Source organism: Morus notabilis, unplaced genomic scaffold (genome assembly GCF_000414095.1).
Source record: "Morus notabilis unplaced genomic scaffold, ASM41409v2 Scaffold1317, whole genome shotgun sequence".
Lineage (NCBI taxonomy): Eukaryota > Viridiplantae > Streptophyta > Magnoliopsida > Rosales > Moraceae > Morus > Morus notabilis.
The window spans coordinates 386,006-399,501 of record NW_010363007.1 but is presented as its reverse complement, the minus strand read 5'-3'; the positions used below and the strand labels follow the sequence as shown (position 1 = coordinate 399,501).

The 13,496-nt window shown below is 31.2% G+C and overlaps 1 protein-coding gene across 2 annotated transcripts; it reads left to right on the top strand.

The window, feature by feature from the left end:
- The first annotated feature begins 6,040 nt into the window (after positions 1-6,040).
- On the top strand, positions 6,041-7,643 carry LOC21398511 (protein LITTLE ZIPPER 3). 2 transcript variants are annotated; one of them, XM_010103284.2, is made up of 2 exons: positions 6,041-6,254; positions 7,264-7,643. In XM_010103284.2, exon 2 carries the CDS (start codon positions 7,329-7,331, stop codon positions 7,572-7,574), a length of 246 nt encoding a protein of 81 aa, XP_010101586.1. In that variant the 5' UTR covers positions 6,041-6,254; positions 7,264-7,328; the 3' UTR covers positions 7,575-7,643. The 2 variants fall into 2 exon arrangements, with proteins under 2 accessions (XP_010101586.1, XP_024024806.1); XM_024169038.1 differs by lacking the exon at positions 6,041-6,254 and adding an exon at positions 7,026-7,076.
- The last annotated feature ends 5,853 nt before the right edge of the window (positions 7,644-13,496 follow it).

The window sequence follows — 13,496 nt, the reverse complement described above, 5'->3', positions numbered from 1 at the left end:
GTCAAACGTGGTCATTATTTCCTTATTTATGAATGTTGCTGTGATGTGGACTTTTCATTTCTTCAATGAGTGAATATATCTTGTGGTACTTCCACCAAATTAACGAGAATAAATAGTTGTCGCCTTTTTGGTGGCCCCTCTTGGATTGTGGATAAAAGAGGCATATTGGTTAATTAGTCTAAAGTTAAAGAAGATCTTCTCTTTCTCTTTAAATCATACCTCTTTATAAAGACTCTTTGATGGAATGTACAATATGATGCTATATTCTGATAAATGTTCTTACCTAGAATACAAGAAAGAAAATGAATTCGTTTAGTCACCACATATTTAACTCTTCAATCCATGGATAAGTTGAGCATCCCTGAATCATGGAAAGGTGAGTTCCGCAACATGGGACCCACCTTCTATTAGCAGTGTTGTTTATCATCGATGGTGTTTTTAAATACTTTTCAGCTGCAAATGGACAACACTGTACCATTTTACAATAGCATTGATGGTTGTAACTCTTTTTGTGGCGACACTGCTCAATGCATAGGCCGCCCTAGTTCTAACACTAAGGCTGCAAATTGCCAAACGAACTTGATTATTCCTTTGAAGGAGAATGATTGTGTGTGGGAGAGTAACATTAGAAAATTAACTTCTTTTCATGTTTAAGTCCAACTATTCTCCTTCTTTATTCTACCATCAGCCGCATTAAGTTTTGTGGATCAGTCGAGAAATTTCGGCTCAAGTACATGGGTAGGCTATGAATGATTATAGTTGTGGTAAACTCCATTTTGAATACTTATACCTAAATTGGATAACAAATACTTAACACATTATGTTCATATTTGTGTCAAGTATAAGTACTCAACTTATATTCATCATTTCCTGTTTCCACCAATATCTTAAAGCCAAGGAATCATACATTTTTATATTGGTTGGAACGCTAAATCATGCTTAATTTTCTTCGAGGAGAAGGAAACCAAGTGAGAGTCTTTTTTGAAGAAACTTAAAAAGAATATATATATATATATATATATGTAAATATAGAGAACAGTGTCAACCCAAATGGGTGGGAGTCTTTACACATGTGGTCCCCTAAATTGACGACCCTAAAGTTAAAATTATCAAGCCCTATGCTCACGTGTAGGGTTCAAGGCACTTAAATAACCATGATAATGTAGAAATTCATCATTAGCCATGAAGGGATTGGTATTATGTGAAATCATTAAAAACGACATCATAAAAAATATATATAAATATATATATATATATATAACACTATTTAAAGCTTTTGTGGATGTTGATGAGGTCATGAGCTTGGGTTGGTTAAAATAAATCACCCCAACTCATTACCTGTGGGTCACGTAAAGGATGTTTGTTTTAATGGTTCGTTTTTAGTTTTAAATCATATTTTTTAGTTTTTTATAGTATTTTTCTCTCATAAAAAATTTAAATTTTAAAAATTAGAATTACAAATTATGATTCTAAATCTATGAAGAAAACGTCACATAAAGCCCCTATCTGATAATATCACAAACTTACTTATGATGAAAATGGGGTCTAAAATTATGAAAATCTTAAACCTTCACGTGTCTTCCATCAAACGATGTCAAATCAAATTCCATGGGTGATGCAATCATGCAATATATATCTTTTATATGTGTATGTGTGTGTGTGTGTGTGTATATATATATATATATATATATATATATATAAATGTATATCACTTTCTTTGAGTAAATGAAGGGCCATTACCTACATGGGGGTGGCTCTGCATAATTGTAATTATAGGCAATGTACATGATGATGGGTGTTCATGAATGCCTGTTATCTGTGGCCATGCAAAAATCTCTTGACCACTGCCATAACACATTTATGAAAACAAACAACCCCCTAACCCCTTTAAATCATTAAACCCCATTTTACTTTTTTTTTTTTTTTTGCTTTTTTGTCAATTTTTCTTTTCTTTTTTTAATAAAGGGGTGAGAGTCAATTTGCTGCAAAAAGCAAAATTGCTATTTAAGAGAGGGGGGTATGAAGGATTATTACTAGGGGAAGAGAACCATTATTGTTTGGGTTTTGCCATCATTTGTTGTTTCAGACCAGATTTATAAGCCTTAAATTTGTCACACTTTAGACACAATCTCTCTCTCTCTCTCTCTCTCTCTCTCTCTCTCTCTCTCTCTCTCTCTCTCTCTCTCTTACACGTCTGGGCAAACCCACCTTTTGCCCCCCTATATGTTCTTCTTCTGGTTGACTGCTTCATTGTTTGAATGACGAATGGATTGCCCAAGCACATGTAGCCAACAGTTACTTTAGTTAGATGTAAATTAATTAATGTTACGTACTAAATTGTATAAGCAATTACCTCATCCCATTATTCTAATATAATCCCACTTGTAAGTATACGATATGTTGTATAATATATTTTGCTGCACTTTATATGTATACATGAGAGAAAAATATGTGCATCTTGATGTGATTTGAGGAGGAAATTGCCACAAGAATGAGATAGATTTCAAAAATTAATAAACAAAAAAAAATGGCAATATAAGGAAAAATAAATAAATAAAAGTTATGTTCCTATGCAGTGTTTTACCGCTAGATTTTCATCAATTTTCATTGCATTTTCATTTTACTTTTTATGTGATCCAGTTGTAATCTAACGGTTTATAGTTGTGTTTTATTCGTAGGGTTTTTTTCTTTATATCTTATTATAGAATTCTAAAAAAAAAAAAGAAATGGTAAAATATGATGTGATTTTGAAAATGTCAACCTATAATGAAATTTTATAAAAATCTAGCGATTCTAAACCATACTCCATTGGTAAAATCATGTTCTGATCTAACGCTTCATTATTGTGTTTTACACTTTGAGTTTGTTCTTTATAGCCTATTATAGAATTCAAAAAAAAAAATTATGAAATGTTTTAGACTATAAAAAAGAACAAGAAAACTTAGGACGTTTATTTCCTATATTCGTCCCTAATTTTGAATCATGATTCATGATTTTCTACAGTGTTTTTCTCTCACAAAAAATACACATAAAACGAGAATAATTTTGAATCATAATTCTGAATACATAAGTCAAACGTCATCTTAATATTGATACCATTTCAAACTGTTAGATCATATGTGTAAAAATTTGATAAAAATTTAACGATTTTTTTTTTTCTGTTGAATTTAGGGCTAAGAGTTTTGAAGTTTACACATTATAAAAGTGAGGCATGAAATTACCACCAAACGAAATCTAATAATTAACCATACATTAGTGGTAAAGTATTTGTTTAATATATTCTACCACAAAATTGAAACAATAAGAAATACAATAAGTTACCAAAGTTAACAGTATTTAATTTCTCAAAGCAAACAAATACTGCCTAGCCCTGCAAAATTTTACTTTTACTTTTACAAGTCTGTCAAACGGTGAAATTCAAGCAAACACGAGACAATGTTTAAGAAGATGACTTAGCCCTCGTTAGGTGGTTTAAATTTTATTGGTTTAAATTTTTTAATTTGAAAAGAAAAATTTAAAACTTTATAGTTTAAATTATAGTTTGAATTGACGTTTAGATGTGTAGTTATAATTTTTTTTTTTGAATAGGGAATAAAATTTAAATTTGTGTTTGGTAGGTATGAAAAACAGAGTGGACACTTTTTACTGTTCAAAAATAATTTGAACGGGTGAACTTTATGGGGAGATAAACTCTAAGTTGGGTCGTTTAACTCAGTTTAAACAGAAAATGTAATTCAAACTGCATAATTACCAAACGTTAGTTCAAACTAAGTTGAACTGAACTAAACTAGTGAAACAATCAGGGGGTTAACCTTCTTTTAATTTTCTTTTTAGCTGTATTGGGCTAGGCAGTATTTGGGATTCTCAAATGACTATCCTTCCTCAAATATATAATTTCTGATCCTTTGAAATTCCAATGATTTTATCATATAGGTATCTTTTTTTTTTTTTTAAGGAATTCGCCATAAATATATATAATATATATTTTATTTGCTGCCATGCTTATAAGTACTGTTCCATATACGCAAAAGACAAATTGGACGCCAACGACTATGAGAGAACAACTCTACTTGTGACCTGTATTATAACGAGAAAAATACCACCCCATTAGATGTCATGACCTTCTTTTTGTTCTTTTTTGAGCCTCAAGATTGTGATGCTCTTTGTGATTATTATTTTTCCTCTTTTTAAATTTGTAAAAGTTGGGAAATTGTAGGCCCTAACTAGGAATTCTCTTGAAAAGGATTTTTTTTCCTTTAAAAAAAAAAAAAAAAAAAAAAAAAAAAAAAAAAACAGCTACTTAAGTATGCAGGTTGGGCACATGGCAAACTAGGGTTACTTCAAACTACAGCAAGTAAGCTTCTGGTATGGTCGTAGATTTGAACAAGAGATAAGAACAAAATTTAAAAAAAAAAAAAGGAAAAAAAAAAAAAAAAGAGAAGATCCAAAGAGAAGTTGAAAAGGGCAAAATAAAAGAAAAAAGAACCGTTAAGGGTAATAAGGTAATTTGAAACGTTGCCAGCCCACGGATTGAAACCCCATAATTACATTGATGTAAGCATAGCCCCCAAATGAGGAGGGAAATGAACGAGCTCCACGAGGGGTCAACATGACGAGTTTGACCATTTTGCCCCTCTAGGATACACCCATCCGAAACACCCACCTGTCAACCATGATGTTTCACGTTAAGCCACTCATAACCCATGAGGGCTTTGAGGCTGGCTTTGGCCCCCCAATTACAAGTCTTGCTCTTCCTCCAATTATTCCAAACTCACCCCTAAATTTGGCAATAAAATACTGCTTTACTTATGGTACTTATCTTGGCTTATAATTATGATTGTACTAATAACACAACCACAAAAAAAAAAAAAAAAAAAAAAAAAAAACCACTATTGATTGTGCAAACGGTGCAAGGTATTGAAAGCAAAAAAGAAAGGGCCAAAAATGAAAATGGTTACATTAATTGGATATTTGAAATAGCCCACAAGCATGAAAATGCCAACAAGCTTTTGACAAGTAATAATGACTAGCTAATACGGTTAACTATAGTAAACATTACAACACATAACTCTTTTTTCTGCTTTTTTGTTTAGGGAATTTCCCTTTTAGTATTAGTACTTTTTATTGTCTTTGTTTTTTTATATACATGAATATATATATATATATATATTTATATAAACACTAATCTAGGTAGATCATGATTTGAATAACATCTCCATTCTCTACCCTTTTTTTAAAATTTTTAAGATGGGGTTCCAAGTTTGCCCCTATGCTATAACATGCAATCTTTGATGTGACCCAATAGATATATTACAGAGATATACTCGTTGCAAAAATGACAAAACAAGAGTATGCCAATTGCCATACGATAGATTATGCCAAAATACATGATGCACCAAATCAAACCAAACCGCCATTTTGAACAAAAAAGAAGGAAAACATTATGGTAAAAGAGAAAAGTGAAAAGCTTTGATTATTATTATTGCCAAAAAGTTCCCAAACACAAGAAGAAGAAGGATGAGATGATAGAGGTACAAAAATAGATACATAGAAGAAAAGGTGTAAATAAAAACAAAATAGTAATTGATGATCATGGAGAGGGAAGGTAAAAGGAAGAAGATAGATATCAAAGAAGAAGAAGAAGAGGGAGGGTGAGGTTATGATGGTTCGAACCCAATCCAAACCATCATTGCGAATCTTGGGACGGCCTAGCCCACCATCATTTTACAAGCCCTAGCCATGAGTCCCATAATTGTCCCTCTCATACCCATAATGCCACTTTTTTGTCCCCAAAATGCCCTTAAAAACCATCATCATTCACATGACGCCATATTCACCATCACAAGCATAGAAAACCCAACAAAGGAAAAAAATTTAAAAAAAATAAAAAAATAAAAATTTTGTTATTATTAATGTTATTATTATCATTATTATTTTTTTTCTTTTAGGCTTCCCTAACCGGCCGCCTTCCATGCTTACACTTGCATGATTGTTGTGTCAGAGAGAGAGGGGCATGTCTCCTCCTCATGAGCTTCTCTGTTTTCTCCTTTTTCTCTTCTCTTTTTTCTCTCTACCATTTGCTCTTCTATAAATTAACAGCGTCCTTGTTCACTTTCTTCCTCACTTCTTACAAACTCTTCCTTTTGTTTGTTTTTACCGCTCTACTACTAGAAAAAAAAAAAAAAAAAAAAGAGAGAGATAGAATAGCTTAGCACTTCCTTGGCCAAAGCTTCTCCAAAACCAACCTTGAAAAGGTGATCTTTTTTGAAAAGATAAAGAGGCCCCCACCTCTAAATTTCTCTCTCTCTCTCTCATGTTTTTCAGTTTTCTCATTGCTCTTCACTTTCATTGAGCGAGACAAACATGGTGTTAATAGAGGCAGGACTTTGTTTTGTTTCATTTGGAGTTTTTGTATGTGTTTGTTATTTTTCTTTGTTGTTATCTTTTTTGCCACTTCATTTAGGATTGTTTTGTATTGTTGCTTAAGAAGAGTTTTCCCATTGTTTGGTTTCCTTTGGCTTTATTTCCCCGCACCTCATTTTGAGGAGGGAATGTTTTTTGCCTTTAGAATGTTTCTCTTCTAGGATTCTCCAACACCCCACTTTTTTTATTTTTAATAATATTGTTTCCTCCTTTATTTATTTATTTATTTTTAATAAGACCATCTCTTAAGTTGAAATAAAAAAAGCCAAGGATTTTTTTTTCCCCTGAATACACGTATAATCTAGTGAACACACTTGAGAGTTCAAATCTGCAGTTATGATTTTGTCATACCTTTATCCTTTTCTTTCATGTTGGAAAACCGAAAGAAATCTTTTTTTTTTCTTTTTTTTTTTTGGTTCTTTCAATGAAGTGCAGTTTCAGACAACTCTTATTCCCCATCTCCCATTTCCCCCCTTTTTTTTTTTTTTTTTTTTTTTTTTTTTTTTTTTTTTTTCCTTTTACTTCCCAAACATACCCACTTGCTCTATTTATTTGCCAAAGTGGTCCAAAAAGTATTTCATTCTTGTCCTGCACATGCTCTGTATTCCCCTGTCTCCTATTGCCAATTATATCCACCAAAGCAATAACTAGAAGTGAGATATTTACATTCTTCTTATTTCATTGATTTGGTAGTTGGTAAAAATTTTCTCTCATTGACCATATATGTACAACATATTTTTTTCATATGAATTGTCACTTTAATTCAAAAAAAAAAAAAAAAACATAGTATTTTCAGAATCTTCTATGTTGTCCTAACATTGGTTGAGTTTTGTTTTTCAGGTGCAATATTACATCTGAGAAAAGAGATTTTCATATACTTTGTTTTTTTTGGGGGGTGGATAGCAATGGAAAGGCTGAACTCAAAGCTGTACTTGCAAAACTGTTACATAATGAAAGAGAATGAGAGGTTGAGGAAGAAAGCACAACTTCTGAACCAAGAGAATCAAGCACTTCTCTCTGAGCTTAAGCAGAAACTCTCCAAGGGCAACTCTAAGAACAATAACAATAATAATGGCAAAAATGCGATTCCTGATCTTAACATGTCCTCCTCAGGTTCTGCCCAGCAAAATCCTTCCAGTTCTAGCAACTGATCAAATATCAATATCATATCTTTTGTAGTAGTTGGGTTTTGCAACCAAAAAAAAAAAAAAAAAGTGTCATGACCCCACTAAGGCTTACTTCTTTTGTGAATTACCTTAGTCAATAGTAGTATTAGTGTCTCCAGTTTTAGTTATATATATATATATATATATATATAGGGGGTTTACTTGTGTTTATGTTTCTACCATTTTATCATCTTTTTTTTTTTTTTTTTGGAAGGGGGGTTAGGATATGAAATATCATAAATACAGTTGGTGTATCAAGCTAGCTATCTGCTAGAAAGCAATATAATGTTATTAGTGTAGTTTAAGTTCTCTTCTCTTGTCTTCAAATTCCATAGTTTTTGAATTTTGACATATTTAATATGATATCCAATGTCAAAATGGCTCAGTGAAATCATTCTTGGCAGAATTTTATATTCTTCAAATTGGCAATCACAGTTAAATCGTTTTATTAGAATTTTTAATAGTTACACAAGGAAAAATATATTAAACATGGCTTTGCCAATACCAATACCAAATGCTTCCTAATTCATTAGCCATCATATATTCTCTTAGCATCATCATATTTTCTTCAAAATGTCAATTTTACAATTTATCCTTAATTTTCATAAAAATATCTAACAGTTAATAGAAGGAACAAGATGCTAAAAATGACTTGCCAATTCCAACACCAAATGCTCTTATTAAAAACATGAAAAGAAAAATAAGTCTTTATTAGAGATAAGATTGTTCTTTCTTTCTTTTTTTTGTTTTTGTTTTTGTTTTTGTTTTTTGAAAGAGAGATAAAGATTGTTCTTGTCAAAGGAAAGAACATATTATACATTATAATTTATTACCACAATAAGGCTTTATTAATGAAAATGAGTACGAATAAGATTGTTCTTGTCAAGGCAGAATATATTATATACATTAGTAAATAGAATAGAAATAGAAAAGAAAAAGAAAAGAGAAATGAAAAATGTTTGTTTATAGATATGAAAGGGGACTTTCCTTCAGATTCTGTCTTAGGAGAGAGTGATGGGAGAGGATCTAATCAGAGGTGCAACGTCATCAAAGATTCAGCATATATATACATATATATATATATATATGTGAGGAAGATGAAAAGAAAGAAAAGAAAAGAAAAGAAAAGAAAACAAAGTCAATCAGATCTCATTAAGTTTGAAAAAAGTGGCACCACAACAAACAATATATCAAAAACTAACTCCATAGTCCATGGACATGACAAAGGACTCAGATGGGCATAAATATTAGCCCCCCGTTGACCCATCAAAAAGAAAGAAAAAGAACTCTCCAGATAGATAACATAAAGAATGTCAAATCACACATCTGATGTTTGATAGAAATCTCCAACTAACCTTTCAAACAAACCCCCTCCTGCTGCCTACACCTGTATGCCTCTTCCATATCCTCTCTGATGCCACCATACATGTTACACACATGTTTATATATATATATATATATGAGTTTTTGTTGTCAAATTATTATAACACGACATTTAACATAAAATGTTAAAAAAATGTATTATTGACTTGGGATAAATAATTTTTTAGTTTGTTTATACATTTACAGTTATTATAAAATGTTACAATCGTCCTCATGAAGAAAATTTTGTTTTTGCCTAAACAACTAGGAGCTTTTAACAGTCCGATTCCTTTATAAATGTCTACGTGAGAAATAATGCATCCTATACTATGAAAATACTCTAGCACATAAATAACGCGATTGAAATTTAATCAAATAACTAAAAAGAAAACTTGTCTTATTGTCAAGGCCAAATAATATTGGCGAGATCTCAAGTACATATATATGTATTTATATATGTAATATATTATATCAATGTACATGATACATACATACAAACATAATCCATGGATATGATATATCGAACCGGGCAAGTCAATTTGGAGGTTCAAAAGTTGCACCTGCTGAAAGACCAGGAAAGACTACTACTGACCATTTCACTTGAAAACAAAAAGGTCTTGTCAATATTGAATTAAAAGCCCTAAATTTTAGAGCATCATGTGCGGTTACTCAGACTTTTAACCAATCTTCTTCTATCCATAATGTGGGTTTACTCTTGGCTTTTAACTTGTTTTAGTTATAATTTTTTTTGCAGAGTATCTTCATAAGATTGGGTCATCATAACCATATCTAATACGATTCAAATCTGTAAGGAGCTTTAAATAAATAATAATAATACAGCCTAAGTCTATGAAGTATAATATGTTGGATCCTTAATTTAATATTAGATTTATATGTGAATAATTATGTGTTGTAAATTGTTATATAAGATTAAGGAGACGTTTGGTTCATGGATTAGAATCATGAAATTAGAATCATTTTTAATTTAAGTGTATTTTGTGTGAGAGAAAACACTGTAGCGAATCACGAACTATGATTCGAATCGGGATAAGATAAGTAATTTAGACTTTAATGTATTTAATAGGGCGTTGGCCTTTAATGTGTAGAGACTTAAGGATAATTTTTATTTTTATGATAGATTAAAATAAAAATAAAAATACTAAAAGATAACAGATAAGTTATTTTTATATAGTAGTTATGATTCCCATATTACATGTATTGCTATTATATTCTTTTCTGATATCCTATCATCAGAGAGTAAAAATAAAGTTAAAAGATTTTCTAAAAAAATGTATTGATCTAGAAGATAAATTGCACTGCTCTAAAAGGTAATTAACTGTTATGGATTCAGGTACGTTTTCACTTATTATTCTATTAATTCTTTGTGATTTAAGGTGAATATTTCCTGAATTTTGATAGATGCTTTACATCAAAGATATTTTCTAACATAATATCCTACTGTTTTTGCTTAAAATATCCTAGTTTTGTTCCAAATGATCAGAGGCCTATATTTTTGATTGATCAATTTGTTCAAGATATATATATATATATATATATATATATATTGTATCCGAACAAAATTTCTTTGGCAGGAAAAGTGTACTGGCTACGAATACAATTTGATTATAACGTTGAACGCAAAAACAAAACGTTGAATCAAAGAGATAATATAAAAGAAGAAATGAATAGTTGACTCCATTCTACCTCCAATAATGGACTGCCATAATTCATAAAATACGAATAATAATAATAATAATAATAATAATGACAATGGACTGACATGTGAAATATTATCATTTATTGAATCACTGGATAAAAAAAAAAAAAGTGTTTGTATACCATATCGACTTCTAAAGTTCTAATGCAAGATGACTTACGTTATTGATCTTTTTTAAAAAAATAAAAAATAAAAAAATAAAAACTTTTGAAAAGTGTTTACTTTAGTTGATTGGCCCACCTTATTACTTGATACTAGTAATAGTAATAATCATATAGTAGTAAGAATAATAGTGATGATAATAACATGCATAAATTCTATTGTTAAAAATATTAGTGAAAGTCGAACTTTGAGAACCAACATAAGACTAAAAATTTTGAGTTGATATGTCCTACTATTGTTAAAAATTTGGATTATTTTTTAAATGACACTAAAAACAATTATTGCACATATAGCACCATTTCTCACAACTTACTTCGGAAGTGTATTTTTAATGCAGTGCTAAATTAAAATGTAAATGTTAAATTTTAAGATTATTATCACTTGTGCTTCTTAAACTTTAAGGTCATTTTCAATTTACCTCATGAACTTTAAAAATTAGTACTTTACCCTCTAAATTTTAAATTGTTCTCACTTAACCCATTCTATTGTAATTTTTGTTAAAAACATATATAAAAAAAGAGTAATACAATCACGTGATCTTTCTATTTAAATCTGTTAAAAATAAACAGATAAAAACTACATGATCACAAACCTCTTCTTTTTCCGTTTAATTTTAACAAAAATTCTTACAGGACTTAAATGTGAGAAATTTAAAATTCAAGAGGTAAAGTGAGAGTTTTTAAAATTTAAGGGACAAAATTAAAATGGCCCTAATGTTTAGAGGGCACGAGTGGAATTAATACTAAATTTTAACATCTGGGAATCCAACACCTTCAGTTTTGTGCTAAAATAATATGATTTTTTTTTTAATGGTTTAAGGGTATTGATTTTCTTTTTACATTACATTTGGTAAAGTTTATTATTTACAAAATAAAGGATTGTTTCGTTATTGGAAAAGTTTCTTAACTGAAAATAAAGTTCCAAACTAAGGCTATAATTGTCTTTTTAAATTGCTATTTTGATCAGAAATAAGAGATGATGATTTTAACATGAATTGTAAAACGCATGAGTGTCACATCTCTCAAATGTAGGAGCTATTTGCAACATTTTGAAAAGACTCGGAAGATTTTTTGTTATTACCCTTCTAATATTTCTAAATGCACCAATTGTAGTTAATTTGATCAAACAAGTAAAACATTATTGGTATACTGCTTTTACTAATTTTGAGTTTATATATGAAGGTAATAAATAGAAAAATAACTAGTGGGACAACTTGAACACTTTTTTTTGTTATCGGCAAAAATGGTTCTCAACTTATTTAGTAAGTGACAGTTTAATTCTCAACATTTTTTTTTGACAAATTAATCCCTAACTTTTTAAAATAGGTGCAATCTGACCCTTTCTTTCAAGATCCGTCCAAAAACTAACGGGAGAAGGCACTTGACCTATCATGCGACCATCGTTTTCAGTAAAATGATTGAAATGCCCAAAAAGAAAATAAATTCATCACCCACTATAATCTCCACCAAACCACCACCACCATCCTTTTCCGAGCACCACCATAACTCTTCTCATCACCACGATCATTACAATCGCTTATACTCATCAACACATGAATCCAACAAAGCTAACACATGAATCCAGCAAAGCTAACTAAAACAATGAACAATCCCAGATCTACACTCACCAAACAAGCCTGATTTTGAAATTAAGGTCGACGTCCCTTGATTTCAAAGCAAACAGTCCACAATTGATGCCTTTCCTGAAGAGATTCATCAATCTCTTAATCGAACTAACGACAACGTCCGAAATTTTGACAAACTCGGATCAATCTCGCCCAACGAACTACCAAAATTGAGCCCAGCCACGGCGACAGCGACGATGTTCGCACCAGCCATGGCGGCCATCATAACCCATCCTCATCTCCTCCACTGCTACCGGAAGTATCTCAATCGTCTGCATCTGAAGCCTTGTAGTGTCGAAATATGCCTAGCAATGATGGTGCCCGACGAGGAGAAGAAGCTCAAACTCATGACAACGGCGATGGTACTCACCTCTGTTTAGCGTCGTTTTTCCCTCCATTCACGTGTTCAACACCGTTTGTCAGAGAGTGGTGCATCATCCCAAAGTGAGAGCCCTCGCCGGAGGCCCCGAGCTTCACCAGCCCTCTCCATCTTCTCCAGCACCATCGTGTTGAGCCCCAATTTGCCCCAATTTGAAGAAATTTCAAAAACCCTAGGATTTTTACGTATAAATCACCCCAATTCAACCAAGAATGTGTTTTTACACATATACCCCAACTTAATGGGTCACGTGAGCAGTCATGTACCTTCTCTTGTTAGCTTTTGGACGTATCTTAACAGAAAAGACCAGATTACACCTATTTTAAAAGGTTAGGGGATCAATTTGCTAAAAAAAAGTTAAAAAACTAAACTATCACTTAATAGATTGGGAACCATTTGTGCCAATAACTTTTTTTTTTGGGCTGAAACTTGAGCAAGTTCAAAAATAACACTTGTCCTATTAGTTCGATAGATATCAACAAAATGATTTATCAATAATAGCAAAGATAATAGTAATAAAGAATATAACTATTATTACTAAAAGGTTGTTATATTAAAGAATATCACTTATAAATTGAAATTACTAAAAAGTTTGTGGTTGATTTAAAGCGAGGGTGGTTTCCATTTTCCAGGGGAGACAAGAGGAAATAATTAAGCTATAAA

What these genes read in the sequence shown, in the direction of transcription:
- LOC21398511 (XM_010103284.2), top strand. Translation starts at nt 7,329, where the DNA reads ATGGAAAGGCTGAACTCAAAGCTGTACTTGCAAAACTGTTACATAATG.